The following is a 13,001-nucleotide window of genomic DNA, read 5'->3' as shown; positions in this document are numbered from 1 at the left end:
GGATTTGCGATTCTCAGGGGTTGCCAAACAAAATAATTTATTCTGAAAGCTCAAAAGGGATAACTAGGGATAGAACGTTTAATTGGTAAGGAAAGAAGGCCTGACTTTCATTTCATTCTTTGCATTAACTCTGACAGGAAACTTTCATTTATCATATGAAGAATTTCTTACACATATCCGAATTGATTGGCTGAGGGAAAACTTGTCCATCCATTTCTGCGAGGATAAGCGATCCACCGGGCAAAAATTTCTGGACAATAAAAGGGCCCTGCCAATTTGGTGCAAATTTCCCCTTAGCCTCATCTTGTACTGGCAAAAATCGTTTTAATACTTTATCTCCTTTTGTGAATAATCGTGGTCTGACCTTCTTGTTGTAAGCACGGGCCATTCTCTTTTGATAACACTGACCATGACAAATGGCATTTAACCTCTTCTCGTCGATTAAAGACAATTGCTCATGACGTTATTTAATCCAATCAGCCTCATCCAGTTTGGCCTTCATTAGGATGCGCAAAGAAGAAATTTCGACCTCGGCTGGCAAAACCGCTTCCATTCCGTACATGAGGTTATAAGGCGTTGCCCCAATAGAAGTCCAAATAGCAGTTCTATATGCCATTAATGCATAGGGAAGCTTCTCGTGCCAATCACGGTGTCTTTCGGTCATCTTACGGATTATCTTCTTCAAGTTCTTATTCGCGGCCTCCACAGCTCCGTTCATCTGTGGCCTATAGATAGTAAAATTCCGATGCTTGATCTTGAACTGATCGCACAACCCATCCACAATGTCATTGTTGAGATTCTTTGCATTGTCGGTGATTAATGTCTCTGGCACTCCAAAATGACAAATGATGTGTTTCCTCAGAAAATCGGTCATCACCTTCTTAGTCACATGCTTGTAAGACTCAGTTTCGAACCATTTTGTGAAGTATTCAATTGCCACCAGAATAAACCGATGCTCATTTGAAGCAGGAGGGTCAATGGTTCCAATTACATCCTTACCCCACATTAAATATAGCCAAGGAGCAGTCATATTGTTTAATTCTATGGGAGGAGTGCGTATAACATCCCCATGCAATTGACATTTAATGCACTTTCTGACAAAAACTACACAATCATGCTCCATAGTAAGCCAAAGATATTCGGTCCTCATGATCTTCTTTGCCAATAAATGACCATTCATATGTGATCCACATACGCCACTGTGCACCTGTTTCATCAAGTACTCTGTTTCATCTTCATCAACACATCTCAGAAGGCCCATATCTAAAGTCCGTTTGTATACCACTTCTCCGTTTAAGAAAAACTTGGATGACAATCTACGCAAGAAGCTTTTAGCAGTCGTATCAACCCTTGGAGGATAGGACACCATTTTGAGAAATTCCTTGATATTGCTATACCATGGACGGCCATCAGAAGATTTTTCCACAACTAGACAATGTGCAGGCTTTTCTTGTAATTGAATCTGGATAGGTTCAATCACCAACCTGTCTGGATGTTGAATCATTGAAGATAAAGTAGCCAGAGCATCAGCAAAAACATTTCTGGCATGTGGAATATGCCTGAACTCCAAACTTCTGAATTTGTTTGCTAAATCTAGTAAACTGCAATGATAAGGCAAGATTTTTGAATCCCGAGTGATCCATTCTTTGAGCATTTGATGCACGAGCAAATCGGAATCGCTGAACACTATTAAATCTTTAATCTCCATTTTCAATGCCATCTTTAGTCCAAAAATACAAGCCTCATACTCCGCCATATTGTTAGTGCAGAAAAATAGCAGTTTAGCGGAACCGGGATAATGCTTTCCTTCAGGCGATACCAGCATAGCTCCAATACCGGCTCCGAAAGAATTTGAAACCCCATCAAAGAATAGTCCCCACTCAGAGCATCGTTCGTTCATATCCTCTGCTACACCAACAAACAAGACCTCCTCATCCAAAAAATAAGTGTGAAGCGGTTGATAATCATCTTCCCTTGGATTTTCAGTCAAGTGATCTGCTATAGCCTGGCCCTTGATTGCCTTTTGTGTGGTGAAAACGATGTCGAATTCAAAAAGGATCATTTGCCATTTAACCATGCATCTGGTTGGCATTGGTTTCTCCAATAAATACTTCAAAGGGTTTGAACGAGAGATAAGGTAAGTGGTGTGACTATGCAAGTAATGCCCCAGTTTCTGCGTTGCTCAGGCCAATGCACATCAATTTCTTTCAAGAAATGAGTATTTTGCTTCGTAAGTTGTGAACTTCTTGCTAAGGTAATAAATGGCTTGCTCCCTTTTCCCAGAGTCATCATGCTGCCCCAAAACACATCCCACCGCCTCGTCGAGCACAGATAGGTACATAATCAAAGGTCTACCCGGCTTGGGTGGCACTAAGACCGGGGGATGTAACAAGTAATTCTTGATCTTGTCAAAAGCTTGTTAGCATTCTTTACTCCAATACAATGGTACATTCTTCTTCAACAATTTGAAGAAGGGCTCACAAGTAGAAGTTAACTGGGCGATGAACCTGCCGATGAAGTTAATTTTTTTCAAGAAACTCTTCACATCCTTTTGTGTTTTTGGCACTGGCATTTCACGAATGGCTTTGATCTTCGTCGGATCTATCTTTATACCTTTCTTACTGACAATGAATCCCAATAACTTGCCGGCGGGAGCTCCGAAAGCGCACTTCACAGGATTTAATTTCAAATTATATCTTCTCAATCTTTCAAATAACTTTTTCAAATCAATCAAGTGATCCTCTGCTCTCTTGGATTTGATGATGATGTCATCCACGTAAACCTCCATCTCCTTATGGATCATATCATGGAACAGGGTGGTCATGATCCTTTGATAAATAGCTCCAGTGTTTTTCAACCCAAATGGCATCACTCTGTAGCAAAACGTTCGTCACGGAGTGATAAAAGCAATTTTCTCTCTATCTTCTTCTGCCATTAAGATCTGGTGATACCCGGCAAAACAGTCAACATATGACTCGACCTCATGCCCTGCAGTATTGTCCAGAAGGATATGAATGTTTGGTAACAAAAAATCATCTTTCGGACTGGTTTTATTGAGATCCCTGTAATCGACACAGACTCGCACTTCTCCACTTTTCTTCGAAATAGGTACGGGATTTGAAAGCCAAATGGGATAATGAAACACCATGATGATTCTGGCATTGAGCTGCTTCTCGATCTGTTCCTTGATTTTAAGACTCATATCTGGCTTAAACTTGCGCGATTTTTGCTTCACTGGCGGAAAATTCGGATCAGTTGGTAGTCGATGGATCACTATGTCTGTTGAAATTCCTGGCATGTCATCATAGGACCAAGCAAACATATCTTGAAATATGATCAAAAACTCGATCATCTCTTTTCTCTGTTTTTTATTCAAATGAATGCTAATTTTTATCTCCTTAACCTCTATCTCAGCGCCAATATTAATGATTTATGTTTCTTCTAAGTTCAATTTGGATTTCTCTTCATATTGTTCGAGATTCTTTAACAAAGACTCAGATTCTCCTCGTCCTGAATTTCTGATTCCAAAATTTTAAATTCGTGAGAGATATCGAGATTGCAATCATCAAATTTCGGAATAGTGATATCCAAAGGGTCAATGTGTTTTATTTTTGGCCATCTCAAAAAGAATGAGATAGATATAACAATACGTAAGTAAATCAATTTGGGAAATAAACACTGTGCATTTCATTGAATTTCAACTAAAGGAAAAAATGTCATAACATGCTGCTTAACAAAAGATACACTATTTAACATAAGACTTGCAGTGAAAAGACATTTGATTTAAAGCTATTTACAAAATTGAAAGACAGAAGATGAATAATGCGAATGCTTTCTCTCATTTTTCTCAACCAAAGGCAATCCCCTAGATTTACCGAAATTTCCTTCGGGAGGGAAGGAAATCACTGGTCCAGTTCTTCATCTCTTCTACGGAAACCTCTGGGAATTCTGGATCCTCTGACGGCTCAGCCTCACAAGCAACCTCCACAAATAACTCAGACAAACCAATATCCACCTCCTCGATCGGGTTCACTTCAGAGCTAATCACTTCTGATGGATAAGGAAAAGTGCAATACAACGGTGGGATGCTCCTGATAATTTATTTTCCTTCCTTCTCCGCCCTCTTGTGATTCAACATTTCTTTCTTATCCTTGGCAGTAGGTTGAAACCCTAATCCAAAGGTATCCTTCTTTCCTTGAAACTCTATTGGTTATAGAATTCCTTGCAGGTTATGCCCAAGGCCCTTGCCTATCTTGTATCCTCCTTGAATCATCTCCTTGGCCATCATAACGCTAGCTTCTGCTAGATTCATTCCCAGTCCTGACATTTCCTTAGACACCCATCCTACTGAGATGATATCAGCCACATGGTGAGGAGAAACCAGAGCTTTCCTATCACTTCCCTCTTTCAATGTGGGATTGATGATCATAGTGCAATCATCCTCTGCAAATACTGTGATCAACTGTCCATTTACCACAAACCTCAACATCTGATGGAGCGAAGATAGTATCGCGCCTGAAGTATGAATCCAAGGTCGTCCAAGTAGAATATTATAAACACTCGAGAAATCCATAACTTGGCATATGACTTGGAACTGTGCGGGTTCGATTTCTAACACTAAATCCACTTCACCCATTGATTCTTTTTTTGGGCCATCAAATCCTCTCACAACGGTTGCAGACGGGCGAAGTTTAGCTTCTTGAAATCCCAATTTAACTAAAGTATTCCATGGACAAATATGTAAAGCAGATCTGTTGTATATCAGAGCCTTTGGCAATAACTTCCCATTACAACGGACCGAGATATATAGTGCTCTGTTGTGTCCAATCCCTTCGGAGGTTAAATCTTCGTCAGAGAAAGAAATCTAATTGGAAGCCAGAACATGTTCAACCACGTGGGTGAATTTGTCAACCAGAATATTCTTAGGCACTTGAGGCTCAGTTAACACCTTGAGCAAAGCCTCTCTATACAATTTCGAGGTTAAGAACAGATTCAACATGAAAATTTGAGCGGGCATTTTGTCCAATTGCTCAATCACTTTGTATTCGCTCTTCTTCAACATCCTAAGAAAATTGAATGCCTCTTCTTCAGTCACAGTTGGTCTGGTTGGCACGGCATTTTCCTTTGCTTTTAAGAGTTCATCAACTGCAGGTTCACCTACGATTCTTCTAGATCTAGTGACAGTGACCACCTCCTTTTTGAGCACTTCTTCTCCTCCAATTAATAGTGTAGGCTCGCTATAATTCCATGGGACCTCTTGTAGATTAAGAACAGGAGCTTGTTCAGGCAATTCAAGTACCACAAGCTCTGAAGGCTCACATTCGAAAGGTATCACATCCAAAATAAAAGGATCAGTATTTTCCTTGACTTTGTAAGCTTCCTTCTCCAGTATAAATGGTTCTCCAGTGACCCCCATTATCTCGACTTCATCCAGAATGTATTGTGTAGGTTTCTCGATCTCCTCATCTATGGTAATAGCTCCAATGGTATCTTTGTGTGTAGGAAGAGTGTTCTTACTAATACTTGGCCCTTGTTCATCTCTCCTTCTCAGAACTATATCTCTAGCATTAATCATGTCTTGAATTTTGTGTTTAAGTGCCCAACAATTGGCAGTTGAATGTCCAGGAGCTCCTGAATGGTAAGCACAAAAGGATTGAGGATCGTAACCAAGGGAAAATCCTTTAGAATAGGTTTTAGGAGGTATTGCACCAATTTTTCCTGCGACTTTCAATTGTTCATATAATTGATCAACAGGCCGACCTAATTGGTGAAGGTTCGGTATGGGGTTGGATTTTGTGTGTCATTAGTTTGTTGATAATGATAATTCAGGTTGGCGGGTGCAATAGGTCTTGGGTTATAAGGAGGGCGAGGTCTAATCTGAAATTTAGGTGGGAAAATGTGAAATGGTATTGGGGATGTGTTTGGGTAATTCGGTCGAGGTCGAGGATGGTTAATGGTGGTATGGTAAACAGGTCGAAGACGTGATTGGTATGGGTAATGAGGTGAGTAGGTGGGGTATTGTTGGTATTTAGGTCAGAAAGAAGGGACTTGGTTCCAAACAAATGAAGTTTCCTCTTCTTTTTTCTTGAACTGGGTTTTCTTATTACTACTACCTTGATTTTGCATCGCTTCCAATTGCAATTTCAGAGCTGACACATTAACAATCTTCTTTGCTCTCACAAACTCATCATATTCTTCCAACTTCTTAACAATTTCTGCGAAGGAACATCCAGTCATGCAGAAAATCTCCTCAAAATAAGGCTGGTCATGGGCTTTGATAAACGTACGAACAATTTCATCTTCAGTCATGGGAGGTTCCACCTTGGCAGTCAATTTTCTCCATCTCTTTGTATACGTCTTGTGATCCTCAGATGGCTTCCTTTTGGTTCCTTCCAGTGTAGTCCTCGTCGAAGTGAGCTCGCAGTTATACTCGTATTGCCTTACAAATGCAGTTGACAAATCCACCCATGTTCTCATAGCTTCAGGCTTCAAATTGGAATACCAGTCCAGTGCATCGCCTTCTAAGCTCTCAGGAAACAACTGAACTGGTAGATTTTCATCATCTAAAGGCTTGCCTAATTTGTTAGCAAACATTCGGAGATACGTCTTGGGATTGTCAGTTCCGTCATATTTGCTAAATTTGGGTGCTTTAAAACCCACAGGAAGTTGCATGTCAGGAAATAGACATAACTCGTTATAATCCAATCCTCCTTGTTTGCTCAAGCCTTGACTCTTCCTCATGAACTCGTCAAATCGATCCAACCTTTTTAGCAAATTCTTGTCAATCGGCGCAGAGGATTCCCCAACTTCAACTTTCCCTTAGACAACGGTACCTAGTGTGAATGGTTCAGTGGTGGAGTAATAATATGGTCCTTAAGGTTCGAATGGCATATTCATAGTAACTGGCGGATAATTTTGGAGAATTTGAACTGGCGGATAATTTTGGGGAATTTGAGCGTGAGAAGGATTGGTTTGGATGTTAGGTGCATAGGTGGGTGGTGGGCCATGAGTGGGATAGATAAAAGTTTCTTCAGGTGGATTTATGACCTGTGAAGTAACAGGGGTTTGAGTATAATGTAAGAGTATGGGTTGCGGTTCAGTTTGACTAGCAGGTAAGGGCTCATGTTGATCACCGCTACCGCCACCAGCGACCAATTGATCGATCATTCGCCGTTGTGCCATCATTTCCATGCTTAGCTCGTTAAATTTGTTCAAAATTTTGCTCAGTTGAGCTCCCAGGTTGACTAAATCAGCTGATGGTGCCGTTGCAAGCCTGTCTGACGATTCCAAGTGTGTACTCATGTTTACACTAGTTCTTGAAGCTCGACTACGTGATCGGGTAATGATGGGGCTTCTTTGTGTAGCTATATTTGCGGTTACCTGATAGTAGAAGAAAGAAATTGGCTCAGGAATGGTTTTTCGTATCAAATTACTGTAATTTATTCAAAAGAAAAGAAAAAGAGAAAAGGACATGAATTAGTAGATATTTGAATAATTCGGATGCATATCCTATGAGGGACCCTTTTTATGCCAAGGTTTGGCCTAATATGATGCAATACCTTCGGGATAAAATTCCAATATCAAACCTATAAGTGAATGAAAAAGCAGAAATTCTCATTAACATTGATAAGTTCAATCCTTCTTTACAATCTCATTGATGGTTTGACTGACCATTTTTACAAAATCCTCATGCCTTGCTAGTCTAGTGTGTTGAGATTCCCTAGAACTCCCTATATTAAGCTTCCGAATCTTATCTTGGATTTTATCGAATACACCCAATGCCTTCTCCAATTTTTCAGTTTTCCTTGCCTCTCCCTATAACTGTGATCGGAATTCCTCCAAGGCTTGGTCGGCCACTATAATTTACAATTGATGATCCTCCAACTCTTTCCTTAGTTTCTCTATCTGCTCTTCAGGACTAGCAGAGACCAACGGCGGACCTTTCTCTTCCCTGTTCTATTGTCAGTTTGATCCAGTTGTTGTATTCCGAAATGACCCTAGGCTCTACTCTATTTACTTGATCTAGGTGCAAGTTGTCCAAGCTGCGAAGGTTCCCCCAAGCTTCCAGTACCATGCTTCGGCACTCAGCAACTGTATCGAATCTGATGTTTCCAATTCCTTGGACTATCGGCACTCTCTGTGGATACCCAAATTGCCTCATAACTCGTAGCGGAACGTACGTGACCAATCCATTGGTGCCTGCTAAAGGGATGAAATCATGTTGCGTAGTCGTGAAAGTCGGATCCCTTACTTTTGTCCAATCAAGAACCCATTGTACCTTAGCCGGAGTCAAATTATTGAACTCTTGAACAAACCGACTCGGAGATGCTATTCGGTAGTATCTTTTAAACCCTTTCTCAGTGCGACTCGACCCAATTTGCTGTTGGAAGACATGATCCCAAAGGGTTGAGCATTCTTTTTGACAGATGCTCCATCGCCCACATTTGAAGTACCATGTTGGATGCATAGAAGAACCCCCTTTTCTTTTAACACTCGATAATAGCTGTGAAGATATCGGCGATAATAATAGGCACCAAAGTAGGGGTCTTTCCCTTGATTCTCAGAAACACACTCTAAATCATATTGACAGTTGAGAAGATAACTTTTCCATGCTTTTGCGGGAACAATAGTAGATTAATCAAAGTTAGTCCAAAGGCTTGCACTCGCTTCTCCTCCTACTACTCTCTGCTAATGAAGAAGTCATTATGGTGTTGGTCATAAGATTCTTTTTCCCCGAATCGGTTGTATAGGAACTCCAGTGGGCATGATTTCGCGTCCGGGTGTTGGTTCATGCTAACTTGTCTTAATCCCAAAAACCTACAAAACTGTTCTCTGGTTCCACTAGTTGGGTATACCATAGGGTAACCCTTTTTAGGTACTTGCAATAATCCTTCTATTTCCTCTAGGGTTGGTGTTAGTTCACATTCTCCAAATCGAAAAACGGAGCCCTCCGGATCCCAGTACTCGAGTAAAGCTTGGATGATCGCCATATTTGGGGTTATGTTCAGGAGACTCGGTAAATGCCCTATATACTAGAATAGTCTGTTCACTTCATGCGTCATGTTGTTCTTCCAATCTATCAGCTCACGAGGTATCTGGTTTAACATTCTGCATGGAGCCATCTGGGGAGGAATTTCACTTTTAGTACCTTACCTTGGGATTTTACCCCTTAGGCAATGCAAAATTGTAAACATGCAAGTCTCATTGGATTAAATATCCAAGACATGTGGTGGCTTATTCTTAACGTGGGATTCCCTATACGGCATTCCCTTCTAAGGTTTATGCATGATGTCAGTTTGTTAAAGCGATAAAATATGCAATTTAAATGATATCATGACCTAAAGTGACCCATTATATGCCAGGGTAGGCCTAGAATGATATGCAATTAGTAATCTATGAATGCAATATATCAAAATCTTTAAACATGCAATTGCCTATCTAAAAGGGTAGGTTCTAAAAGAGGATCATGCCAGACCTCTTATTTCCTAGCATTTGTGTATGCAAAAGATAAGAAACAAGGAAAGTTAGTTCAACACATAACATATTGTGGCAATCAATTAATATGAAAAGCGATAAAGAACAATAATGAAAGATGGGTGGAATCCCTCCCCTCGTGTCTAGTGTCCCTAGTTTAGGATGAGGTTGACTCTATCCTAAGGTATTTCTAATATGGATGCATGAGGTTTGGCTTATTAATGCATCTAGACTCGATAAGGCTTCAGGTTCCCAATCCTTCAGACCAAAAGGCGAAGGGTCATCAATTCCAGGGCCTTTGGTCGGTGGCTCGAGTGATCCCTTAGGCATCACTATGGGCGTAGAGCACACCATCCGCCTACCTAAGGAAATCGATCCTAATCTTACAAGAAGATGTGGGAAACGCCCACGAAAAAGAAAAATATGATAAAAAGTCATGCATGCACGTATGGAGTGCTTTCTTTTGAGGGGAGAGATTATAATACCATCAAATGCGGGCGAAGGTTCTAGGGTGTCTATTCCCCATCCAACAACGTAAGCAAAACAAGTAAAAGTAAAGAAACAATCCATTCATCACATACATAGTGTGCGAGGAGTGATTACGCGTGTGGTAGATGCAAAAAAAATCCTAAAAAGAGAAAAAGAAAAAGGAAAAGAAGAATGCAACCTAACACCTCCAAATGTGATATATAAGAAGGTTAGAAAAAAGAAAAAAAATTGACTAAATCAAATACTCGGACCCTCTAAGTCCCCAGTAGAGTCGCCAAGTTGTCGCGCCCCATTTAAAAAATAAGGATAACGTGTTTTAGAAAAAATGAATTTTTTATTTAATTTTGAGTAAAAATGAACTTTTATTGGAAAACAAAAGAAAAAAATTTTGTTTAATTTTTTATTTGAAAAATGAGTTTTTGATTTTTGATAAAGTAATTAAAGAAAATGGGCCTAATGGGACTTAAAAGTGCGACGGTTTGGGCCCCAAAAAAATAGTTAAAAAGGGTTTTAAAAAAAGAAAAATGGGAGTCGCCACTTGATATTGAGTAAAGGTGTACCAAATCACCTAAAAAGGAATTTTTAAATGAAAGGTAGGAAAAACCCTTTTTAACGACTCCGAGTTTGCGAAAACTAAGAGAAAAAGGATCGGGAGTCACATTTGAAAAAAAGAAAGGACAGGATAAAATCCTAGACACCCTTTCAACCTAGCCAAAGCTAGTTGCGCAATTTAGTCAAAAGTTTTCTTAATTTAACCTAAAAATTTATCACATTTTGGAGGTATTTACATGAATGCAAACCTAGACCTAATTATCGGGGTCAGAATATCTCTTCGAAGTTATTTGATGCAAATTGCATTAATTGCGATGCCCAAAGGTAAACTTTCGAAGAAATCACGAATTGTGCAAAAATATGAGACTCAAAGAAAAGTAAAAAAGAAAAGAAAAAGAAAAATAATAAAAATAAAAATAATTATATACGAATACATGATCTAAAGGAGTGCATCATAACGAGTGCGGGGATCTAATGTTCGTGACTTTAATTTTTCCTTTAATAGAGGAAATACGAGCGTGCTAAGGTTAGAAAGCCAAACTCGTCCATGTACCATATTCGAGGGGTTATTTTCCCTAATTGAATCAAGCAAATGTACTAATCTAATCCTAGCTTTCCTTAAATGACATGCAAGTCTAATGTTATATATACATAGGGGTAAGGGATATTTTATTAGGGACAATATTATGTGGAAATGATAAGGATCCTAAAATGGAAAAATATGCATAACATGTAATGATTTGATCACACAAGCATGATCTAATGTATGGATAGGTTCCTAAGGGTCTAGCGTTGAACTAACCCATGTCTATAAGTTCTTGTGAGGACCCGAAAATTTTCTTATTTATCGAATATTATAAGTTTACTTAAATATTTATTTACTCATTTTCTCCGAATTATTTATTTCGACCATTTACAGATCCATTTATATGGAACAACACCTCTTTTATATTTTAAAGCGTTTTGTTGAAAAATTCAATTTTCGAAAATTCGTTTAGTTCGGAATAACGAGTACACGTTTTTCGAGGCTATACTTGAATCGGGAATGTATTAATATTGGAGAATTAAGAATGATCAATAGTAGATAAAGAAAAGTTAATTGAGGAATTAAAGGTGAATGAGTTCTAAGTAAGCGTATACCGCTTGCGCGTCGATAATTTCCCAAAAGACGCGCTGATACAAATTTATTGGAGATTTGAGGAAGTAATACAAGACTCATGTAAAGACTCACAAAATTCATCTATTTTAAACTCCTAATTCAAGCTCATTTAATTATTTATTTGGCCAATTGCCCTGAATATTATTTTCTAACCTTTTTAGACCTAATTATATGGATTTATAGTTTAGTTATATTTTTAAAGTGACTTATTTCAAAATTTAATTTTTGGAAGCTCGTTAAGTGAAAATAGTGAATACGTGATTGGAGTCAATAATCGATTCGAGAATACAATAAATTTGGAAAATTAGAGGCTTGCACAATGGTCTTAAAATAGGTGTTTTTATGCCTAAGTATTCAAGTGATAGCTAGTGGTACTATCGTTATAAGAATTTCTTAGAGATTTCGCGTTATCGCGCTTAAATTGGAAATTCGCATTTTTGCGCGCGCGATTAATTGGGAGACTATGGACCTTCATTTTATATCTTTAAGAGTGGATAATAGTATGAATATAAGTATATTGGAGGTTTAGTGCACTAGTAAAATGAACGCGAGAGGAATTGAGCACAAAACGCGCGCGTACGCGCACTATTGAAGAGTTGACTTTTGCGCCAATTCTAGCCACACAAATGAAGCTTCCTTAGGAAACCAAATTAGATCAAAACACTCTCTCTCTTCCTCACAAAGTGGCCGGCCATCAGCTGCAAAAATAACCCAAGGAGTTCTTCATTTTTCATCTCTAAATCTTGCACAAATCATCTCCAATTCCTTCCAAATTTCACACACACTTAGTTTAACACTTGGAGATCATCTTAAGCTACAAAAAGAGGGAGCTTTCCACGGTTTTCTTGAGCTAAGAGAGGGCTGAAATTCTGCCCTTGTTCACCAACACAAGTAAGTGACGATCAACCCTCAAATTCTTGGCCTATGGAAGTTGATTTACACTTATGAGCTTAGATATTCATGTGGGTGGCTTGTTATTGTTGGAAAATTTTGAATGTGGGCTCTATGAACTCCCGCTCTTGGATTGATGGCTGATGTGATGCTTGATGATGGATTTATGTTGGTCTAGTGCTCAAATTGGTAGATTAATGGTGCATAGCTAGTATAAACTTCAAGGAGTGCATGGATGTAAAGTTTCCAATTCTGCCCCTGTTATGATCGTGCCTCTTTTTGCGGAATTTTGAGGTTTTAATGGCTTGTATATGATTTTTATATGTTGTATATATGGTGTACAAATTTTCATCGAAAAATATTGAGGTTTGGTTGGTCAAATGGATTAATCTCGCAAAGCTAGCAAACCTGGAAAATTTCCCCGTAATGCTCAGAC

The 13,001-nt window shown here is 39.1% G+C and overlaps 1 protein-coding gene across 1 annotated transcript; it reads right to left on the bottom strand.

Annotated features, from left to right (window-relative positions):
- Positions 1-463: 463 nt before the first annotated feature.
- On the bottom strand, positions 464-2,077 carry LOC113770223. The gene has a single exon (XM_027314631.1). It carries the CDS (start codon positions 2,075-2,077, stop codon positions 464-466), a length of 1,614 nt encoding a protein of 537 aa, XP_027170432.1.
- Positions 2,078-13,001: the final 10,924 nt, after the last annotated feature.

Source organism: Coffea eugenioides, chromosome 1 (genome assembly GCF_003713205.1).
Source record: "Coffea eugenioides isolate CCC68of chromosome 1, Ceug_1.0, whole genome shotgun sequence".
In the NCBI taxonomy this organism is placed as follows: Eukaryota; Viridiplantae; Streptophyta; class Magnoliopsida; order Gentianales; family Rubiaceae; genus Coffea; species Coffea eugenioides.
Note: the sequence above shows the minus strand (reverse complement) of the source record. Positions and strands in the feature narration are given on the sequence as shown.

What these genes read in the sequence shown, in the direction of transcription:
- LOC113770223 (XM_027314631.1), bottom strand. Translation starts at nt 2,077, where the DNA reads ATGGTTAAATGGCAAATGATCCTTTTTGAATTCGACATCGTTTTCACC.